Genomic DNA, 25,112 nt, shown 5'->3' with positions numbered 1-25,112 from the left:
TTAAAGATGTATGTCTGACCCATTTTCTAGCCAAAGCTCATTTGAGGTCAACTTGTTCAATATGCTGAAAAAAAATGAAAAATCTAGTCCAGTATGAGCAGTTCAAATTCAATTGCAACCAAACTTAGGTAATATCTGCACTATAGACGAATCCAATTTCACACATTCCTACACCTCAATGGCAGCTATAGCTGGGTCCCCCCTTAGTTCTATCCCATCTAAAATGTGAAATGATGTGGCCTTGGCGGGGATATTAAACTGCATTCCATCACCCGTGTTACACGTAAACAAAAGAAGGGTGAAAGTTTACAACACAATACAATTCAGACTTAAGTAAATCAACCCCAAACTTTGAGTCATGCTTTATAGAAATTGAAAATGTAAATAAACGAAATATCATTGTTGGTACTGTATACAGAGCCCATACATCTATTAATGAGTTCATAATGCACATATCAAATGCAACCCCGACCCCTGGGGACCCGGGGATGGCCGGGTCGTGGGCCGTGGATTTTGGGTTTAAAAGTTCAAGTCACGGGTAAACACCCGACCAGTCCCGGACCCACCCGGGCAAAACTCTCAGCCACTCCCCGGCCCTCCCGGGGCGAATATCCGATGCAAGCCACTGCAAACCCCGGGTATTCCTCGGCCCAAGTTCCCAGCCCTGAGCATCGAATATAGGTCTGGATCTTAATATCGCGGCAATCTTGTCATGCGGGCTCAAAATTGCCACGACAGGTATTGCCATTTTGGATATTATTTAAAACATCCTTTCAACGAATTGTGATCAATGTTAACACAAGACATTGAATTCAATTTTTATATTATTTCCTTATAATTATTTTTTTAAAGAAGAAAAATACAGCTCGAGAATTTATACAGAACATGTACACTACCTATAGTAAATTTATTATGGCCATGTACCAGTCGATCGCAGATGTCACAAAAGTATCATGGATTCTTTTATTATGGTCAGTTTTGTTTTTGAGTGTAGGCCTAAAACTTAAAATATTTTAAAACTTTACTCTCGGCAGGTGGTTAAAACTTTTTTTTTAAAATACCGTAAAAAATAGAAAAGATTAGCTGATGTCAAATGGGAAGAATACCTAGATAATATAAATGCAGATGATGACTACAATAAGTTTATCAGTATATTTAATAAAATATATGATGAATGTATTCCATTAAAGAAATGTTCAAATAAAAGGAAAAGGGATCCGAAATCGCTGTGGATAACCAAAGGGTTACTAAAGAGTATAAACATTAAAAATACTTTATATAAACAGTATTTACAAAACCCAAGTGTTGAACGCCTTCACAAATTAAAAATATATAGAAATAAACTTCATGCTTTAATACGCAAATCTAAGAGGAAATATTATTTTACCAAGTTTGAGCGTTCTAAAAATAATATGAAACAAACATGGAAAACAATCAATAATATCATTGGCCGTGGTAAAACAAGACAAGCTCAAAAGAAATTTAGAAGTGACAACGGCAATACTATTACCAATCCCCATGATATTTCCAACCTTTTTAACAATTTCTTTGTAAATGTAGGTCCTAATTATCTAGCATCACAAATTCACAAATCAGGTAAAGATTATTTTGATTACCTAAAAAATCCAGCATCTAGCAGTATGCATATGAAGCCAGTTGTTGAAATGGAAATCATTAAAATTATTGATAAATTTAATCAAAATAAAAGTGCTGGTCATGATAGTATTGGAAATTTTATTATAAAAAGAGTTGCAAAGGAAATTGTTCAGCCGCTTGCCTCAATCTTTAATCTCTCCATTTCAACCGGTGTTGTGCCACAAAAAGTAAAAATAGCAAAGGTAATACCAATCTATAAAAAAGAAGATTCTGAAGTATTTTCTAATTATCGCCCAATTTCGGTACTACCTTGTTTTTCGAAGATACTTGAAAGACTAGTGTTTAACAGATGTATTGCGTATATAGATAGTAATAAAATACTAAATGATAAGCAGTTTGGTTTTCGAAACAACCATTCTACATACATGGCCATAACTCAACTAGTTGACAAAGTTAACTATGCCGTTGAAAGAAATGAAACCACAATTGGAATATTCTTAGACCTTTCCAAAGCCTTTGACACTATCAACCATAACATATTAATTCATAAATTGGAACACTGTGGTTTTCGTGGTATCGTACTTCAGTGGTTCACTAATTATTTAAGCAACAGAAAACAATATGTACATTACAACTCTTGTGAATCAGAACTTAAAGATATTATTTGCGGTGTACCTCAAGGTTCTATACTGGGTCCCTTATTATTCATTCTCTATGTAAACGATATTATCAACACATCAGATGTATTAGACTTTATATTATTCGCAGATGATACTACTATTCTGTACTCACATAAAGATATTGAAAGTAAATATCAATTAATTAATAATGAATTGAAAGAAATTAGTAATTGGTTCAAGTCGAACAAACTATCGGTAAATGCAAGTAAAACAAATTACATGGTTTTGGGTACACCACATATGACATCAAAAATAAACTCAACTGTGTGTGATGTATCTCCTGAGATCATTTTAGATGAGACAGTTCTGGAACGGGTTACTAATACAAAATTCCTGGGTGTGATTATTGATGAATGTTTGACGTGGAAATACAATATAAACTGTATAGCAAAAACCATCTCGCGAAATATTGGAGTTATGAACAAACTTAAATTTTATGTACCTGATCATATCCTGTATTCTCTATATTGATTTGGGGGGATACGTGTAAAACATACTTGGATAAAATTATGAAATTACAGAAATGGGCTGTGAGGACAATAGCAAATAGTCATTATAGAAGCCACACTGCTCCCTTATTTGCCAAATACAATATTTTAACTCTTGCAGACACCTACAAACTTGAATTGGGGGTATTTATGTACAAGTAAGTAATAATGAATTACCAGGCATATTTGATGGCTTCTTTACACTACGTTCCAATATTCATAATTACCAAACAAGAAACGCAGATAAATTCAACTTAATGAAGAACAACAAAACATTTACTGACCATGCCATTCGTACTGCTGGTCCAATATTATGGAATTCATTGCCAAACTCAATAAAAACGGCAAATTCATTGAAACATTTCCGTAAGATATATAAACGTGACTTGATCTCAAAATATGATTAATTCTTGAGCATTGTGTTTCTCGTTTGTTTGTTATGCTTTGTTTTGTTTTTACTTCTTTTGATGGTAACATTTCTTTGTTAAGGGGGGTGACTTCCTCTGGCCTTACTGGCCTTCTGGTCACCCCCTCCATAATTCGTTTGTTTGATATTGCCTTTGTTTTTTAAAATTTATACTTGTGTGATTTCATGTGAATTATGGGAAAATAAAATATCTTGTATCTTGTATTCAGCATTGATTTTTAAGCGGATTTAATCTACCCAATTGGGCAGTAACAACACCAGTTTGGTGCAGACGAGGGACCCAGTAATGGCCGACTGAATTCTGACCATCACATGGCTCGTTGGATTTGTCTATAGGAACTCTCATGTGATGGTGTTTAGGTCACACACTGAGGTCAAATGTCATTTGAGGTCAACTTGTAAAATAGGCTGCAAATGGACAATCTGGTCTCGCCTGAACAGTTCAAATCCAATTGTAACCTTGGGCCATTCATGTAGCTGCATTATGGGAACTCTGGGCACTAAGTGAACTTTTATGTAATGGTGGTGTTCAAGGTCACACACTGAGGTCAAAGGTCAATTGAGGTCAACTTGTAAAATAGGCTGCAAATGGGCAATCTGGTCTCGCCTGAACAGTTTCAAATCCAATTGCAAACTTGGCCCATTCATGTAGCTGCATTATGGGAACTATGGGCACTAAGTGAACTTTTATGTAATGGTGGTGTTCAAGGTCACACACTGAGGTCAAATGTCATTTGAGGTCAACTTGTAAAATAGGATGCAAATGAACAATCTATCTGGTCTCGCCTGAACAGTTCAAATCCAATTGTAACCTTGGGCCATTCATGTAGCTGCATTATGGGAACTCTGGGCACTAAGTGAACTTTTATGTAATGGTGGTGTTCAAGGTCACACACTGAGGTCAAAGGTCAATTGAGGTCAACTTGTAAAATAGGCTGCAAATGGGCAATCTGGTCTCGCCTGAACAGTTTCAAATCCAATTGCAACCTTGGGCCATTCATGTAGCTGCATTATGGGAACTATGGGCACTAAGTGAACTTTTATGTAATGGTGGTGTTCAATGTCACACACTGAGGTCAAATGTCATTTGAGGTCAACTTGTAAAATAGGCTGCAAATGGGCAATCTGGTCTCGCCTGAACAGTTCAAATCCAATTGCAACCTTGGGCCATTCATGTAGCTGCATTATGGGAACTATGGGCACTAAGTGAACTTTTATGTAATGGTGGTGTTCAAGGTCACATACGGAGGTCAAAGGTCATTTGAGGTCAGCTTGTAAACTAGGCTGAAAATGAAAAATCTGGTATCATATGAACAGTTCAATTGCAACCAAATTTGGGCCATAGCTGCATTAGCCTTATGGAAACTTTCATATCTTGGGATGACTTATTTGGGACTGATGTCCCTATTTTGTTACTTTTGGTGGACGAAAGCAGACAATTGTCTAGTATACTTACTCTCATTAAAATTTTGAAATTGTGTACCATTGTAGTTCTGCTGATCAGACTGGCAATGAATAAATTTATATTGCTCTGATCTCAACCTTGGCAAAGTGCATAAATCACTCATCAATTTACTTAGTATTAATGTACTTGTGCATGTTGTAAAGTTAACTTTATTTACAAATTCAGACACATGTTCACTAAAAATTGAATGCAGTGTCATGATCATTGGCTGTCACTTAGGGAATTGCATTTCTTGGAATTACACATCAATGATCAATTGGTTCAAAGGCGTACTGACTAAAGGGAGGGCAGGGGAAAGGATCAAGGGTAAAAAGGTGTTAGGATTTGCATATCAGGATGAGATGGAGGTGTTAGGGGTTAGATATCATATATTTGCAGAGAATAATATTTTATGTCATTCAATGGTCATCATTTTATCGCATCAATATTCATTAGATATTAGAATTGAATTTTTTGCTATCTACTGCTGATAGCAAATGACAAAATTACAGTTAACTAATTTCATGATTTGCCATTTCCATCTCTATAAATAAAAATAAGCAAACATGAAGATAAGCAAATTGCATAAGCAAATGAGGAGAAAATACATGGCCAGTGGTGTATCAGGGGACGGGTGGGGGGGTGGTGGTACAGGGGTGTTGGGAGGGTGAAAGGGCATGTCCCCTGTCAATCGATTTGAAATTTAGAAAATCCCAGAGGAAAATTGCAGAAAAAGTGCTTGGGTGCCCCTAGGGCCCACTGTACATGGCTAGTAACTTTAACATAAGCCCTGGGAGTAGAGCCTGGGTTCAGTGATGAAAATTTGCTTGCCTAAAACATGTTAAAGCTGACCAAAAATGGTCAGTGTAATTTTTAAGCTTACCTGTTCAAGTGTGTATAATGCAATAATAGGTTCCAAATAGCCAATCACGGCCTTCTAAATGCATGCTCGAACCATGATGGGAATGATTTTCTAAAGCTTTTGCAGTTCTATGCCAGAGCATGCCAGCAGTGCCAAATTTGGAAGTCTAGCTTGCAATGCATTATCATGCATGTACACTCATCCACAAGATGATCTAAAAGCTATCAGTGATCTTAGTATGCATTTTTAGGCCTTATTTGTACACAAATCTTACCGTTATACTCCTTCAATAGTCAAAAATCTGCAGGTACCGGTAGTTTGCTAAACAGGCTAGAAACCTTTTAATTGATATGCTACACAGTCATTTGTAGCTTAGCTTTGAAGGATTTTATCGATAACACTTTTAAACTGGGCGAAAACGATATGACAGGTCAAAAGGTCAATCTGCCTTTCACCAAAAAACAGTTATTTAGAGGCACATTTTCATCTCTGTCATGAAAAAAAAACTTATTTAGAGGCATAATGTGCTTGTAGATATAATGCTATGGTATTTCACTATGTACCGCTTATAGGTTAATAACTGCTCATCGGTTATTTGGAGGGCATTGTGAAAAATCTAAACATTTTGCCTTTGGAACCGAGGAATATCGCCCCGAGGGATATTCCTAGGTCCAAAGCAAAATGTTTAGATTTTTCATCTGGCATATTACCGATGCAAAGTTATTAACCTCATTCATAACCGTCACACAAAATTTTCCTCAAAAGTTTGTAAAAATAAACAATTTTTACATCTTCCCTTTCCCAAAATCGATCAGGCTAAAACAAGACGACCAATAAAAAAAGTGTGTATCAGAATCTGTGCAAATATGGTAGCTCGCAATCTAAATACGGCAGCCAGCGCGCGCGCAGTTTGTTGGACGCACAATACATTGCACGCAGAGGTCAATTTGCAACATTGGAACAATTACGCATTTTGCGGTCAATTGTGAGATATTAATGACCTCGATTTGCGTTCGCGTTTAAAATATGATTGGATCACACGCATCACGTTTATTAATGAGATTATGAATGGTTAATCACACAGGCTCAGAGAAAATGGATCTGACCAAACTGTATTGGTGGGTTTTTTTCCCTTGTTCCATTTCCCAAAATGGTTTTACTGTACAAACAAAGTGTACACAAAATTGCATTTTCCCCAAGTTTCAGTAACATTGATTAGAATTTTGGTGTGAATTAGACCTAAAGAAAGATACACAGTTCTACATTACACAGTGCTACAACTGTGAATTGCTGAGTAACTTTGCTGCTCTGATAAATGCTCAATATTTATCCTGGTCCAGCATCAGACACGGTTGGTTGATGGGATCATTTTATATTAGATTTTCAAACAAAACATCATGTATAACCAAATTTTAGGCTTAAACAGCTAAAAGTGATAATTTCCCCTCTTTTACAAAATTATTCACTTTTATAGTATTTTTTAAAGCTTTTTCAGATATAAAATGTATCTATTAATGCCAAAATTGGTGGCGCTATTTAGTTACTAGAAATTACCCTTTCAAGGTTTTTATACAAATAATTCCTTTTATTGTTTGATAAAATATGTATATAAAATTTCCTTGTTGCTTGTTTCACCTATTCCAGCTGTTTTTATGGCGGTATAATCACCTAACCCTTAATTGCAAATAAAGAAATATGATTTAGGATAAATAGCGCCATCTTTAGTTAATAATGAAGCCAATTCTATATACATCAAACAGCCGTGCAGATTAAAGGTGCACACATCTCTTATACATTTAGGCCTATACTGCCCTCCCATGACAAAAGGAAGTATGGGACAATTTTTCAAATTGCCTTTTTTGGCTTAAATTAACTGTTTATACCCCTATCTTTTTGTTTAATAAAAGTTTGGCTAAGTTATATCTTCAAAAAGTAGGTAAATTGCAAAAATAATACTTGCTTCCTCAGATTTGTACACACAAAATATGGGACATTTGGCGAAAAACCACCACAAAAGGAAGTATGGGACATACAATTGGAAAGTTTTTGATGATTTAATGTAAATAATTAATCATTGTTTTATGGAAATTGATACTAGTTGATAAGGTACACTGATTTAACATACCAGAACACCATATAGTATGAATATTACGAAAAATATTTAATAAATCAAGGAAAATTTGGTTTTTGCGCCATATCTCAATAACATCAATTTGTCCCATACTTCCTTTTGTCATGGGAGGGCAGTATAGAATACTGTACCCTCGTCAACATTTTGAAATTGTGAACCATGATCAAACTGGCAATAAATATTTATGTTGCTCTGATCCAAATGTTGGAAAAGTGCATAAATCACATACCAATTTATTTTTAGTATTAATGTACTTGTTGTGGATGTTGTGAAGTAAACTTTATTACAAATTTAGGCCAAGTAAAAATAAAAATATGTTTCTCGTTCGGGTTTTTACAAATTAGGAGGATGAGGGGCTTTTTATTTTCCATTTTTTATTGGAAAACAACGCTAAATACCTGTATTTGGCACCATATTTGGGGTATTCAACATACATTTTTATTTTATTGTTTTAAGAGGTAGGCTCCTCTAGTGATCACAAAATTCTTCTTAAATGATGTATAATGCATTTACAAAGCCGTAAAATATGTTTCAACTTCTGAAACATCTTTTTCAACAAGTCATAACTGAAAGTTTACAAAATAAAAAAAAGAAATTTGAAAAATCTTCAAAAAAGGAGGAGGGCGCGGAGGAGCAACATGTATTTTTTTTACTCAGCCTTATATGCGTGTTTACTATTAAAATCGGAATGCAATGTCACGTAAAGGTAATGGCATTTCTTCGAAAAAAATACACATCAATGGTCAATCTACATTATTGGTTAATGATACATATGCATGCTGATCAGTTTGTACCATGTTTCAACACTTTGATCTGATAGGGAATTGTAGAAGAAGGTAAACTAAATGGTCCCAGCGTGACAGTCTTGGATTCTTGTTGTGTAAATCGCCAACACACCCCTACACCAGTGGCGGCACCACGGGGGGCAGAACTCTTGACCCCCTGTCCCCCAGAAAAACCAAAAATTACGCAAATTTCCACTTTTTACGGAAATTTTTCGCAAAATTTGTTGATTTTGCCCCCCTGAAATTCACTTTGCCCCCTAATGCCACCCAAAAAAAAAAATTCCTGGTGCCACCACTACTAGCCACACATGTGCCAAAATTCAGAAGCACTATGAATTGCAGGTTCAAATTTTATTCCATAGAGCTAAGAATCTGCCAATGTTGGTTCATTCTACATACCCATCATTGTTTGGGAACAGACAATTTATAATTCAAAAGACAAATTTGAAAATTTAAAGGAAAATTTAATGACATATCCCGGACATACCTCCCTGTTTTGAATTCATTTGTGGGATATTTTTTTTGTAAAAAGGGTTTTTCCTTCAAGCTGAGGATGCTATCATCAGTTTTTATTCAAGTTTAGGCTTGTTGTAAAAATAAAGTGCTTTTTCATCAAATTTGTTTCCTTGTTAGCTAGTGCCTACATATACAGATTGCTCGGCTGTAACATTGTGTATTGATATACAATGATGCACACAGTCAGGTGCATTACTGATGCTAGTTGCACATTATGAAATGTGTGACTAATGTGACTGATACACACTTATGTGAATTTACACAAGTGTAATTTGGTACTTAACTGACACAAGCAGTATAGTAACAAAAACGAAATATTTGTCACCAATTATAAGCTAAACTAAGGTTTGCATGTTTTTGCCGCAGGTGGAAAAAACCACGGTTTTAACCACTTGGCAAAAACAGTTTTTGCCGGCAAAAATGACAAAAACTAATAAAGTGATTTTTCTGTTTTTTCATCCCAAAACAAATTATTAAGTTACAAAAATCATTTCCTGAGTGTAACATACAAGGCCAGATTTTGTAATTATAAGTAACATTTAAGAAAGTAAAGGCATGAATTTTCATTGCTCACTTTTGCATTTAACTGAAATGTGGCATATCAAATTCAAAACTCTTTCATCAAGGACTTGACGAGACAAAAAATATGTGAATGATTCATTAGAAGTTGTGTGTTACTGTTTATGAGCTTTCTGTGTTACCTTTTAATATTTGAGTGACTATATTTGAGTTTTTGCCATTTTTTGCCATTTTTGCCGTTTAAACCAGGCAAAAAGTGGCAAAAACAGGTTTTTGCTGACAAAAATCGAACCCTGAGCTAAACAAACTATAGAAGTGTGTTTGTATGTGTAAATCAGTTTCTTCCACTTCATATCTTGTGCATTTGTAAAGGATGCATTTGACTTGACAAGTGGATTAAGTCAATTCATTGGTTGACGTCAATTCCACAAGTTAAGTATAATGATGCGCATTATGTGTTTTGTTCTGCCTGGGTTGTTAATTACCATCAATAGTGTGATATTTAGCATGTACACAATCAGGGTAATGGTACATAAACCTTGATCAGATTTTAATGAATTCATAATTGCGTCCATCTTACGTACTTGATTAAAATTTTTATACAGAAGTTATGATTCTGATGAACCACTTTTGTTTTAGCAACACCATCATCTTTTATTACAATAATTGCTTATATTGTAGTAACTTCACTGTGCGTCAGTATTTATGATAAGCCTCTATGACGCAGTCCTGACACAAATTAATGAAAATTTGACACAAAAAATGTGAAACCTCGTTTTATGAGTTTCCCATTTTTCTCTGCTGCTTTGTGTTTCTTGAGTCGGAATTCTTCATTTTCTCTTACTTTGACTCTTTTTTTCCTTAAAAGATGTGTTGCTGTCCATATAACTTGTATTATTCATTGATGAATAGGACTGGACTTTAATAACACAAGAGTGTGTACTTTTGCTGTCAGGTTTGTAACATTCTGAAAGTACTACAATAGCCCAACTGGCAGTGCTCATGTCATAATATTAGTAATTCAATATGGTATGGTAATGATATCATTGATATTGCATTGGCATAAATAACTAGATTGACCTAGTATAGCACTGGCTTCTGTGCTGTACTCTGTACTCTGATGATTTTTTCAAGGTGTTGCGGTTTGTGGAACAGGGCTAGTTCTAACCTAGTAGCATAAATAGTTTGAGACCTCCTATAAGGACCATGTAAACCATATAAACCACCAGTTGTATCAATAACAATAGCCCTACTCAGGGTCTTAGCTAGCCACCCGTCTGGCCGTCATTTTAGACGGCCAGTTTGCTCCTGGGACGGGCAAAATTAATGCCTTTGACAGATGCTATATTATAAATTGTATGTTTTGAGAAGCTAATTGACCTTTTTAGTAGACCCAATTTGTAGAACAAGGCCATATCAGCACATATTTAAACTCTCTGAACCCCCAATGGGCTAATAGATATCTGGTAGATATTTTAAAGGTCAAATTAGGACAGGCAATTTTATTCAAATGACGGGCAACCCTCAATTTCTAGCTAAGACCCTGGCCCTACTGTCAGTGACTGTGTCCATGCCCACTGTCGATTTACTTCTGGAACAAATTTGGGCTTTTAAAATTTCTCTAGGGCTTGTAACTTTTTAGATTACAAGCCCAACTGGCTAGTACCACAAAAAGTTCAAGACCATGCCTGCTTACAAACTAAAATTTATGTCATCTGGCCTCTAGCCAGAAATTGTTTTTGAGGGAGGCGGTGCAGGGACTAAAAATAGGCATTTTTTTCAGGATGGGTGTGTTGCACCAAATATGATCACCACACTTTGTTAAAGGAAGATTTATAATTTGGTTACTATACTTATTCAGAAAAAAATTGTGCTCAGTCATAGTGATACAAATGGTAGATTAGATCTACATTACATAATTGAGTGCTTTTGGAAAACTTCCGTATTTCACCTGGATGTTGGTGACGTCGGACTAGGACGTAGACTAGCCAATTCCAAGAAAATAATAGCCGCCAACATCCGATTGAAAAGCGGAAGGCCCGCGTAAGTGGTCTGGGTAAGCAGTCAAATTAACGTAGTGTAGTTTTGTGGATCTGTAAATTCTACTGATCATTTTACTTTTCTATATCAACCAAAAGAGCACACAGATATGCACTTGACTTGTGTTAAAAACGTGATCCTAATGTAAATGCGTAGGTGACAGAACCATGGTATGAGGAAGGTATGCATGGCCAATTATGGTTTCCCAATTTTCTCTTGAAAGCTTTTTTATCAATACTTTATAATTTCACATTGACTTCCTGAAGTGAATGGGCAGATAATGTTTGGTAATTGTATATTGATCCATCAAAATGAGTTGTATGAATGAAAAATGGTGTTCGGTTAATGCCTTAGGTGGTCACATGGTGTTATGAGTATTTCATATGACAGGTGAAGGGACTCTTCCTACACAATATTTCTAAATTATTTATTTACACTAGCCCCTTCATTGACGAAGCACTGATTACCATGGAGACCCTGCAAGTACATAACATTGATATTAAAACAATATTAAAACTAATTTGAAGCACAATATGCGGTAAAACATATGTTTTTGCTCTGTTTCCTGTTTTGAATTGTATCTGTGTTATTTTTAATATAGCATCATCAACATGATTGATAAAAAATTGAAGACTTTTTAAATTTAAACACTCTGTCAAACATCTGTGGCTTCAGAATAATGAAAAGAATCTGTACCATAGCTGTATACACTTTTGACCATTATTATGGTTTGATGGATCCAAGTTGTGATAATATTGGATCCAAAACATAATAATGATAAAATTGGATGCTTTACGCCCAATATTTATTGGTCTCGCTATGAGTTGTAAAATATTGGACTCGACTACGTCTCGTCCAATATTTTAAAACTCATAGCTCGACCAATAAATATGGGCTCAACCGATCCAATTTTATATCAAAGTAGTGAATTGTTGCTACAGATGCATGATGTATGTGAAATGCTTTCTTGTGTCTCACGTACAGTTGTAGTAGCAATATAAGTTAATATTTGGCCCCCACACATGTGGGGCTTATGCTATCATCCAGATGGTTGCCTGTTTCTTTGTTTGGCTGTCCAGGTGGAAGCAAATTCATTAATCCACTCTACAGCTCCAACGCAGTAACCGATCAACTTCATTATTATGTTTTCAGGGTTATTAGGAGTTAAGAAAACCTAATAATGATAATATTGATGGCTTATTTAGCATGATACCATAACATATCGGATTCGTCATACAAATATCGAACTCGCCGTTGGCTCGTCCGATATTTTTATGACTCATCCGATATGTTATGGTATCATGCTCAGCCATCCAATATTATATCAAACTTGGTATGGGGATATGATGTGGTAGCCTGATGTGCTGTATAGTTTTGCATCATGTTATTTGCATATTTATGAATATTAATGAGCTTATTTGCATATTTTGTCAAAATTTTCATTAATCCACTCTGCAGCTTAAACGCAATAACCAATCAACTTAAAACGTGGTTTGGTGATTGGATATGGTGGCCGGGTGTGCTGTATAGATTTGTGTCATGTTATTTGTATATTTATGAATATGAATGAATGAATATGAATGTGTTTATTACACACCTTTGTGTGGGGCCACCTTAATTATGAACCGCATAATTCTAGTTGTAGGTGTAATTTGTTGCAGTTGGATCAAAATTGTCTTACAGCAGGAAATCATAATTTCCATTTTGATGACATTTTGCAGTAAAAGTTAAGCATTTCAACAGGACCTGCAAGTGATATTAAGAGAAGCTGAGATTGATTCTGGCATAATATGTTATTACATAGCATACTTGAGAGGGATTCTTGTGGGTTATATAACACAGCTGCAGCAGTGTTATGCATAATGTATTATTACAGCCAGATTTGATTTGAAAGATTTCAGGAGATAATATATAATGTAGAGATGGTGTTACTTTACCTGTGTTAATGCCAAGGTTCGGAAAGGGTTTATCACTAGATTGGTATATGATTGCAAAGTATGCCATTTCTTACTCATTTTTATCAAGTGCTCAAGAAATTATGTTGCTATTTGAAACTGTTTGTGGAAGTCTGGCTTTGTAGCCAGTAGTTTGCAGGTTTTAGGTTGTGTTGCCAAAATATTATGGCACACATTTTATTATTAATCAAATGATCTTTGACTAATGAACTTTTTATAAAAACTGCACAAAAAGTAACGCAGCTGTTATAAATACACCTATAGCGTTAGAACTAATAATTATGTTCACAATATTTCTACATAGAGTGAAAGATGATTTATTTACGTCCATTTTGATACCCCATTTGTCCAATTTCGTTCAATATTAACAACTCAGCAGTGTTTTTAGAGACAAATGCCCGAATCTAAAAGCTGCAGCTGTTTGTATTGATTTGAAGTCAGCGCGAAGATAATGGAGGGTTTTACATGCCACAATGCTTGCGTAATAACCACTGATCGCTGTAAACTGCAACTGGTAAATTCAGGTATTTTTCTTTAAAAGCACTACTGTTTTGTTGATATTAAGCGACATTTGACAAATGGGGTATCAAAATGCGAGTAAATAAATCATCCATCTTTCTAGGAAGAAATATTGTGGAAACAATTATTAGTTCTGAAGCTATAGGCGTATTTATAACAGCTGCGTTACTTTTTGTGCAGACTTTAGTTTAGTATTGGTTTCCTGTGTTTTTCCATTGGTTTATGGTCCTTAATGAATGTGATGTAACCATCTTTTGAGAATGGGGGTGGTGATAGGCATTGTCGATGTTGGAAATAATTAATATTGATTTATTGGTCATTCAATATCGATATAAATCGCTAAATCGATTTTTCAAACTTCAATGAATAGCTATGAATGTATTTTACGCCAATGGTTCTGAATTTTGCAACCTTCTATTCATCATTTTGCATTGTCAAACTTATCCCAAAGACATGTTTTAAGCTTATAAAACACCACTTTTCATATTTGTTTTCCCTTTCAAAGATCTGCAAACTATTTATATTTCATTTGCAACACCATAAACTTTACTTCCTTTATCCTGAAAATTTTTGGGAAAATTTTTGGGAAAATTTCCTTAGAAATCGATGCAAGAAGCACATCGGCCATGTTAATTGCGCAATCACAGGAAGTAGATAATGATCATGTGATCAGATCTTATTCTTCAGGAAATGCACGGGATCGTTAAAAACTGCCTGCAAATGTTGAAGACATTTTTATATGCTAGTGTGTAAAATATCAATTTTGATGGAGTTGTAACTTTAGAAAAATGAATAATTTTGAAAACAAGTGCATTCTGGGAATTTTAACACATGTGAGAAACAAAATGGCCGCTGACAGGGGTGTCAAGAATTGAGGTATATTATTATTTTTTTTGTTCCAAAAATAATTAAAACCATTTTAAGTCACTTAAAAACGTTATAGACATTTAATAAATGCCTTTATACACGTAAAATATCAAATTTGATGGGGCTTAAACTTTATCAAAATGACTTTCAAAAACAAATGGATTGTGGGGAAACAGGAAATGTGTGGATTATGGTAAGATAAAAATGGCGTCGTATACACAGAATTTCAATGATGAGAGAAAAATGTTTGATATTATAATCCTACCGTTTTTCATAGTTTTGCTCCTTATTTTTTCGAATGAACAACGTTTTTAGAAAAATATATCACTTCTTATATAAAATATGAAGCAGGTAGGGGAAAGTCGCCCCGGGGGTGCCACTGTAATGGTGAAGGGGGGTATCAGGCGCGTCCGTGGACTCACAAAAAGCACCCTAAACAAGTATTGCTAAGACTGAAATTTGCACCCCTAAACAAGTATAAGTAGCGTGATTTGCTACCCTAAACAAGTAGTTGTCTTTTCTCTAACCCTAAACAATTGATGCAATTATTACCCCTAAACAACACTAAGAAACAGGTGCTTTTAACCATAAAATAATTAAGAGGCTGTTGCCTGGGTCAATTTTGGAAATAACCTGGACCAAAAACGTGTTTTTGTTTCCTTTATTAAATAAATGCATGTTATGAAAAGCTTGAATGTTAAAGTGTCAACTTCAAAGGTTCATAACTTGAAAACTGTGCCCCTACGTAGATATGAACTGTATCAAGAGATAGAGCTCTTTAAAATAAAGCTTTTCTGAAAAAATTGGACAGAGCTCCGCTGCGTCTGACAGAGAAATCCAAGAGCTAATTGCTTTTAATCACAAGTCACTTATTCACAGAACTTACCTATAGTACTAGTAGTAGCCTCCATTAAAACAATAGTTTAAGGATGCACAACTAGGTTTTCTAAAAATTTGAGTTGGCAAAATCCCTATAAAAGTAAGTCCTAAATTGATTAATTTATTCAATTTGGCAACTGGCTAAATGCGAAAAACAAACAACCAGGTTTTGAATTTGGAGTTAATAGGACATCAGTAAAGTGGTCAAACATCGTTTTCTGGTATTTATCAATTATTAATTTAAATGAATAGGACTGGCAACCCACTAATTTCAGAAAATCATTGATCAATACATCATTAAAACAGTATCAATGTCAAGTAGAATACTATGATAGCAGTTGTCTATGCATGGTTAAAGAAAATATATTAATGTGCCCGTGCTGCACCATGAGAAAGTCAGGACAAAACAAAGTCGAAAACCATCTTGTAGGCTTATTCTTTTGCACAAATAGACCTAAATAGTTAACTAAATACCTTCAGATGACAAAGCATGTGTAGCAGTTAGATAGTTAATAAAAGATATTAATGTGCATGAAAAATCAGTAAGTTGGAAGAAAATCATTTCGGAAACCATCTTGTAGGCCTATATAGTTTTTTTAATGTGCATGCATCATGCGAAAGTCAGGAGAAAAACAAAGTCCGAAACCATCTTTTTTTTTTTTTTTTTTTTGCACTGCTAGAGCTTAATAGTTAACTAAATACCTTCAGAAGACATAGCATTAGATGGTTGAGTTAAATATTAATGTGCATCATCAGCAAGTCAGAAGAACATTATTTCGGAAACCATCTTGTAGGCCTAGCCATATAATTTTTTAATGTGCATGCATCATGCGAAAGTCGGGAGAATAACGTAGTCGGAAACCATCTTGTAGGCTTATTCTTTAACACCAATAGAGCTAAATAGTTAACTGAATACCTTCAGAAGACATAGCATCAGATGGTTAAGTAAAATATTAATGTGCATGAAAAATCAGCAAGTCGGAAGAACATTATTTAGGAAACCATCTTGTGAGTCCTAGCCATATAATTTTTTTAACGTGCATGCATCATGCGAAAGTCGGGAGAATAACGCAGTCGGAAACCATCTTGTAGGCTTATTCTTTTGCACCACTAGAGCTAAATAGTTAACTGAATACCTTCAGAAGTATTAGATGGTTATTAAAATATGAATGTGCAGGAGAAAATTATTTCGAAACCATCTTATTGTAGGCTACAACAAGATGGTTTCCGTAGGCCTATTAAATAATTTTTAATGTGCATGCATCAACGAAAATCGGGAGAAAAATGATGTATATTTTTACCAGTTTGGTATGTGTTAAGTGTCTAGCGTCGAAAGAATTGAGTCCGTTGGCAAAGCCCCGGGGCATAACTACCCTAAGTACGTAAGAGCTCCAAAAACATACCCTTTTACACCAATTTTACATGGATTTGATACCCTATTCGCGTTACGCACGTATCAAAAGTTGGTTAAGTAAAATATTAATGTGCATGAAAAATCAGCAAGTCGGAAGAACATTATTTAGGAAACCATCTTGTGAGTCCTAGCCATATAATTTTTTTAACGTGCATGCATCATGCGAAAGTCGGGAGAATAACGCAGTCGGAAACCATCTTGTAGGCTTATTCTTTTGCACCACTAGAGCTAAATAGTTAACTGAATACCTTCAGAAGTATTAGATGGTTATTAAAATATGAATGTGCAGGAGAAAATTATTTCGGAAACCATCTTATTGTAGGCTACAACAAGATGGTTTCCGTAGGCCTATTAAATAATTTTTAATGTGCATGCATCAACGAAAATCGGGAGAAAAATGATGTATATTTTTACCAGTTTGGTATGGGTTAAGTGTCTAGCGTCGAAAGAATTGAGTCCGTTGGCAAAGCCCCGGGCATAACTACCCTAAGTAACGTAAGAGCTCCAAAAACATACCCTTTACACCAATTTTACATGGATTTGATACCCTATTGGCGTTCAACGCACGTAACGTGCCCTAGTCTGAAAAAATACCCTTTTTACGTGAATTTACGGACGCGCCTGATACCCCCCTTCACCATTCGAGTGGCCCCCCCGGGAAAGTCGCCAGGAAAGTTATAATACGGCGAGATTTTCACGGTAATGTTGTGACAGGTGACAAATTATGAAGGCTTGACATGTAGTACTGGCCGATATATCTACTCTTTTTTCAATATATATCGGCAACTCTGATATATCGATTTTGTTCAGAAAGTGATATCGCCGATATTGATTTTATTGGATAGTCGATTTTTTTATTATTATCGATAGATCGACGGTCCTTAGGTGGTGAGTGGCATTACTAAAATACACATTTAAATTAGTGATTTTAACCTGTTTCCTGTTTTCTTGTTTTTCCATTTTGTAGGTGTAATTTGTTTAAACTACTCGGTATTGGCACCACTCACCAATTCCTATTGTAGATACAACCTGTATGAAAGCTGAATTAATTACCTACAATTATTTTAATGATACGATCTGAGATGATTTTTGTGTAATTGATACTACATAAGGCAGCTATTCAATTTATTACTATTTTTCACACCCCATAATAGGAAAAGATGAGGTAATTTTAAAAATATCATACAACTTAATCAATGACCATCTGCCAGTTCCACTCTCATACCATCTACTTCTGATGACATCAGAAACTGATGCAATCTACCTAGCTCAATGATGACTTCAGCAAGTTATGCTAGCTTCATAGAATGACTTATTCCTTAATTGTCATTTTATACCAGAGGTGACCTCATCAAGTGGTACTGTCTACAATAGATATGAATCAAACAATTTGTAGTTCCTATAATGACCTCATCAATCAGTCAGAATTAATAGGTAAATTTTCACGGGAAAATTTTCTGGACATGTGACACCCATGGGCGCAGACATATTAGCATTATGGAATGTGACCCCGAGCACAGCGGGTGTTCTCCAATGTATTTGAATAGGAAGAATTCTTCCTTTGAGGCAAAATAAGTTACTTATGTAAGTTAATAATGTTATGGTAAGAGTTTCCGTAGATAAATATTTTGAAATTACGTTTTGATGATATTGTGAAAAAATTAAGATAACATAATATTCAATAAATTTGCAATGCCCAAATTTCTATCAAAATTGCGGTCAAAAATACTATTCCAATTCAAAATTACTAAGACTTGAATAGCGAGGTCACCGCCGGGGGTCAGAGATCAGGCTCGAGGTTACACTCACATTGATCACGTGTCCAGAAAATTTTCCCGTGAAAATTTACCTATTAATGTTGACTGTCAATTAGCAAATGTATATTCAACAATTGATGCTACATTGTATCTACCTAAGATGACTTGCTATCTACTAAAGATAGTTTCAGCAATTCTTACTATCTACTTAAAAGATAACTCCTGTCTTCTTAAGGGATCCAAAATGAGTGTTTATTTGCGTTTTCGACAGTATTTTTTGTGGGACATGAGAGCACCTCAGACCTATCAAATTGCATTCTGAATACGAAGCATGTCTTTCTGATATCAAATAATTTTCATTTTTAAAAATCACAATATAATACAAATTTTATGACAAATTATAAAAATTTGATATTTTTCAAATTTTTGATATATAACAGTCCTCAAGTAAATTATATAAATCTAATGATATATTCTTAAAGTGTATGTAGCAGGAGGAAAAGCCGACGGTCAATTGAAAATTTTGACCTTTCATATTGAAGATATGGATTTTTTCCCAAAAAGACCTGATTTTTTTTTGTTTTTTTTGAAAAAAATCCATATCTTCAATACAAAAGATCAAAATTTTCAATTGATCGTCGGCTTTTCATCCTACATACATACACTTTAAGTATAAATCATCAGATTTATAAAGTTTACTTCAAGTACTGTTAAATATCAAAAATATCAATTTTTAATGATTTGCCATAAAATGTGTATTAAATTGCAAATTTCAAAAATCAAAATAATTTGATATCAGAAGGACATTCTTCATATTCAGAATGCAGTTCGATATGCTCTAATGTCCCACAATAAATACTGTCCAAACGTTCATACCCCACCCTTTAAGATGGCTTCAGAAAATTGACCATTTACCTAAGACAACTCCAGCAATATCTGCTATTGACAAAAGATGTATTCACCTGTTTATGCTATCTACCTAAGATGACTCTAACCATGTGGACTAACAAAAAATGTAAAAGTTGATGAGCAAGTACATGCACACAAAATAGTAGCAAACTAAAATGTAACATTAAAGAACTTTAGGCATGAGAGATTTGATTAAAGTAGAGCAGTTATGGTTGTTCCACCTGCCATCTTTACTAAGCTGCTTTCTTGTAACCTTGGTTCTTGACCACCTTCCAAAGTAAACAGTGGTTCCTATAGTATTAGCTAATGCAGTTTTTCAGTGTCAACATCATGCATGGCATATATGCAGAGAATTCTCTGGAAGTGGGTCAAAAGTAGTTTACTATTTGTACCGGGGCTATCATCCATTATGCATAGATTTATACAGATAATAAAAAAAAGATAGAGAAATTAGTCACAGTGTAGGTCAAAATTTTGACTGCAAGTATGAATAATTAGGATCAACCTTTGCCTGAAGTCTTGGTCGGTCTGAGCACTGAAGTGGAAGGCCAATGAGCAAAGTACCAGCATATACTTGATACAATCCTAAGTTAATATTATCTGTGGCTCCCATGATATGTTTTATATCTAATTGGATTTATTTTGATATCTCTGATGTGATACAATCAACCAAAGAAATCAAATCTGTCAAATTTTACACTTCAGAAATAATTAGGTTGGGTAGCAAAGGAGAAAAAACCCTGACCCACCATGGCCCTGATGGAAATCAGTGTGAAAATTAGGTATACTATAATTTCAACAGTGGTCTTGAAAGCTCTGTCTTTGTGATTACACTTATGATTACTATATTGCTACTTCATCTAACACAGAAATGATGCAAAGACCAGTGAATGACTATCAGTCCAAGAGAACGCCAAATATGGATCAGGAGTATTACATAATAATACCCTGCTATGACAATAGCTGCACTAGGTTAATCGTATAATCTCCTTATGTGGTTAGCATGGCTGGGCCAGGAAATCCACAAGGTCAGCAATAATGTATGTACATGTATTCGTACATGTGCCATATCTTTTTACAATGGGTGATAAATTTCTGGTTTGTTTTATTTCAAAACGCAACAGTCGATATTCTAAAGCTTGGTCCAAATCCAAGAGAAGAACCAACTCTAGTAATTTATGTGGTTTCAAATTATATCGGCCGTTGCCTTTTTGATAGAAATGGTGTTTGTTGATGTGCACAGTTTCCCATTAGATCATAACATGCTGTTGTACATCCAAGGTCAAAGGTCTTTTAATCCATATTTGGCGTTGTTCTGGGACTGACTATAGACGAATCCAACAAGCCAAGTCATGGTCAGGATTTGGTCGGCCATTATTGGGTCCCAGCATGCACCAAACTGGTGTTGTGAGTGCCCAATTGGGTGGATTAAACCTGCTTAGAATTCGATATTAGATTCTTTTGTGTTGTAAACTGTCATCATTCTTTTGTCTATGTGTAACACGGGTGATAGAATGCAGTTTAAAATACCCTCCAAGGCCGCATCATTTCACATTTTAGGTGAGATAGAGCCGACGGGGACCCAGCTAATGGCTGCCATTAGGAATGCGTGAAATTGGATTCGTCTATATGACTATTATAAAGGAAACATGTGTGCTATGTGTCCTTGTGTCTGAGATTAGAGTGATGTCTTCCAAAGGGTCGTATGAATTTCAACGGGAATAGCCCAAGGGAAGATGAGGAAGTACTTGAAAGTATTTTCAAGTTTGATCTGCCTTTATCAGTCCGGTCCGACTGCCTGATCAGGAAGTACTGCCGAATCAGGCAGCATGTTGCCGAGTCAGACAACACAGGATTTGGTAACCCTTCCGAATTTGAATTTGACAGACTAAGGACTAAATTGTTCATGTTGATTTTATAAAAGATCGGTGGAAATTTTACTTTGACACACATGAGCTACATGTAAGTTGACAATTTTTCACCGGGCGGAAAAAAAAATCCACCCTGAGGAAAATAATTTAAATAACAAAACAATTTCTAACAGTTTTTTAAAAATTTGATTTGAATATGTAAATTAACTTTATTTAACTAAAATTGATGAAAAATTACTACTAATTGTACATTCATTGATAATTTTATATATTTTACCTACTTCTTTACTCTAAACCAAGAAATAACGGTATATTAAAAGATGCTCTATTTGAAATAGAGCATTGCATTGTGGGATACCATGCTGCCTGACTCGGCAACATGCTGCCTGATTCGGCAGTACTTCCTGATCAGGCAGTCGGACCGGACTGTTTATTCAGTTTGGTTGTATTCGTGACATACAAATTTGTATTCAAGGGTTTCTTTCTTTTTTCAGCTTGTTTTGCTTCTTATTTAAGTAAAACTTTCATATTAATAAGATTGGGTTGGGAAGTGAAATAATTTTTTTAAATATTCTTGAAACCTAAAATGGCTTGCTGATCATTAGATATTTATTTTATTTTTATGCCTCTAGCTCCCACTTACTCACCATACAGCTCTATTATGACTTCTTCCAACTTTCACTTGTTTTATTTCTTTTTTCCTTTTGAAATGACAAGTGTCAAGGTGGAAGTATTGCGTCCGATGCTTTGCGTCAAGAACCGCTGAATTTCTAGTTTATCTTGCTTGTCTTTATGTTTTTAGATTATTTTGAGATTTAATTTTCCAGGAATTATATCTAATCAGCTTGAAAAATCAACAAATTTGCCCACAGTCATTTTAGTTAAGATTGCACTGTAGCCTGGTGGGCAATTCCCTTTTGCAAATATTGGATACAAAAGAAAACAATAACAAGAAATGATAATGGGTTTTGATTCTAAAATTTGATTGCAACAGGTGTACACTTGCTTCATTTTTCATCACTTTTAATTATTTTTAGAATAAAATTGCCTATTCCCTGTATGATTTGACTTGATCAGACAAGGAGGTAATACAATTCACAGAATCTATTCACAGAATCAGTGCATCTTTAGGGAAATCATTGGTCACAAATTGCACTGGACATGTCCACAGGTCTGGTTTGTTTGTTTGTTTGTTGCCTCATTTGAATCTGTGATAAGTGACACCTTTTCATGACATGTCCATCTGTGAATCTGTCACTGTTGGTTTAGTCTTTTGTTTCAAGATTTTGAAAACCTACCGTATTTCGTCAAATAAATGCCCCCCGAGGGCGTTACATTTTACTAAGGGGGGGTTATTCAAGGTCAATTTTAGAACGATAATTCCCCTTAAAATCATTAGGTAACTAAAATGATGAACTAGAAACACTGACTTCTGGTTCACTTCCAGGTTTCCAATCCAGATTTTCGCCAAAAAGTGATGCTATTATCGACCATGTGGGCAACTTGGTAAGCTTACTACACAATATAGCATGGAAATATTGGCATTTTTGAAACATCTTGGTTGAAAAAAGTGGTGGGGTCGTTTATTTGGGGGGGGGGGGGCGACTATTTGACAAAATACAGTATGTTGATTCATAATGCAATAGCAGTCAGGATCAAATTTGTGTGCACAGTTTCTAAAATGTTTACTGAGTGTAATGTTGATCAAAGACATTTCTTTTTAATGTATGTGTAAATGTATTACATTTTCAGTCCCTTTATAGATAAATTTGTATGTTTCTTTTATGAAATCTAACTTTAATGTTATGTTTTTTTTTTGTTCTCTGTACAGCCTAAAGCATGGTTAGAGCTTCTACAATCTGTGTGTGCCTCAGAAGATCCAGACATGAGAATCCGAGGGGTCCACATCATTGCCAACATGATTGATAGCAACAAAGAAGTAGCTGCAGCTGTGGTACAGACCAGCCTTCTGGAGATCCTGATGGCTCTGGCTCAAGATACCAAACTACAGAGTATGGGTATCAAAGAGAGGGTGGAATTTGCTCTCAAGAGAGCAGCAGAGTGGGAATTGATTAAACCAAAGAAAGATGCAGATAAAGAAGAGGAGGAATTGGATGAGGATGATTAATTGGTAACCAGTCCAGCTTGAGATTTCTCTTGTGTTTTGTATTGTTAAAGATAAACAGGTGTTCTGCTCTGTGGGTGTACATGCATTCATACTTGCATTTGATCACAATTTGAGGTTATTTAAGCTGGTAAGGTTTTATAACACCGTCATCTTTCGATCTAAACTCACAGCAGTGGAATCTGTGCAATTACAGTAGGTAAACATGAGAAAAGCAATGCTATTTTGACATGCAGGTATGCAGGATCTTAGCTCGAAATTGAGATTTGCCCGTCATTTGAATAAAAATGCCTGTCCTAATTTGACCTTTAAAACATTTACCAGACATCTACAGCCCATTAGGGGGTTCAAAGAGCTCAAATATGTCTTGCTATGGCCTTGTTTTGCCAAGCTGGTCTACTAAAAAGGTCAACAGTCTTTGTCAATACCTACAATTATAATGCAGCAATTTTGCCCGTCCCAGGAGCAAACTCCCGTCTAAAATGACAACCTAAAATGACGGACAGACAGGTGACTGGCTAAGACACTGCAGGTATGACATGTTGGAGTTTTAAGCGATAGGATCATGTTTTGAAGGTAAAAACAGTTGAGAACCACTGCCCTACACAAGGCAATTTTAAGATATGGGAGAATGTTTATGAAAAACAAAAAATATGACTTACAACAGTAAGAAGACACACAAGGTCTTAGTATTTATGTATCATAATAAAGATCAATTAGAATGACCTTGAGGTGTCTCATTAATGAGGTTATTGGTATTTATGTATCTGTTTTGTACGTAGGTCTTCTGAAAGCCCATGTTCATTATAATGAGCCTTATAACATTAATGATGTGTATGTAAACAAGTCTGATCTAATAAGGTTAAAGGAGTCACTTTTTAAAATGAGTACTTAACCTGCCTACACTACCAGATTCCTATTGTGGCTGCCTGCACAGGTACACCATCGCCAAGGTACATAACTGGTACACATTACTCACACAGTACCAATGCTGCTACTGCACAGGGCCCTCCAGCAGTGGTATTGCACTGACTGGTTCAGAGGATGATTTAAGCACTACCCAGCACTCCACCGGGGTCAACCAGTCACGTACCTTCTGCGTAGGCAGACCCAATAGGAATCTTTTAGTGTAGTAATGAATCATCATACTATTGCTGAAATCCTTAATAAACTCAATATATTTGGTTGCATAGTTGTGTGTGTTTTATAATGCAAATTTTCTTACTATTTTACTGTTATTGCTCCCTATTTTCCTTGTTTCTCAATTTTACAATTGTTTCATTTTGCAGGATTAGATCAGGTCTCTTGTATGTATGTAACTAAAATGT

At 35.2% G+C, this 25,112-nt stretch overlaps 1 protein-coding gene across 1 annotated transcript in view; it reads left to right on the top strand.

Annotated features, from left to right (window-relative positions):
- The window catches only part of LOC140144485 (protein unc-45 homolog B-like), a 166,312-nt gene extending 141,452 nt beyond the window's left edge, over nucleotides 1-24,860 (top strand). Inside the window, 1 exon segment of the mRNA XM_072166296.1 lies at nucleotides 23,491-24,860. Coding sequence (XP_072022397.1) covers nucleotides 23,491-23,787 — 297 coding nt within the window. The 3' untranslated portion in view covers nucleotides 23,788-24,860.
- Nucleotides 24,861-25,112: the final 252 nt, after the last annotated feature.

This window comes from Amphiura filiformis, unplaced genomic scaffold (genome assembly GCF_039555335.1).
Source record: "Amphiura filiformis unplaced genomic scaffold, Afil_fr2py scaffold_58, whole genome shotgun sequence".
NCBI classification, from domain to species: domain Eukaryota; kingdom Metazoa; phylum Echinodermata; class Ophiuroidea; order Amphilepidida; family Amphiuridae; genus Amphiura; species Amphiura filiformis.
Note: the sequence above shows the minus strand (reverse complement) of the source record. Positions and strands in the feature narration are given on the sequence as shown.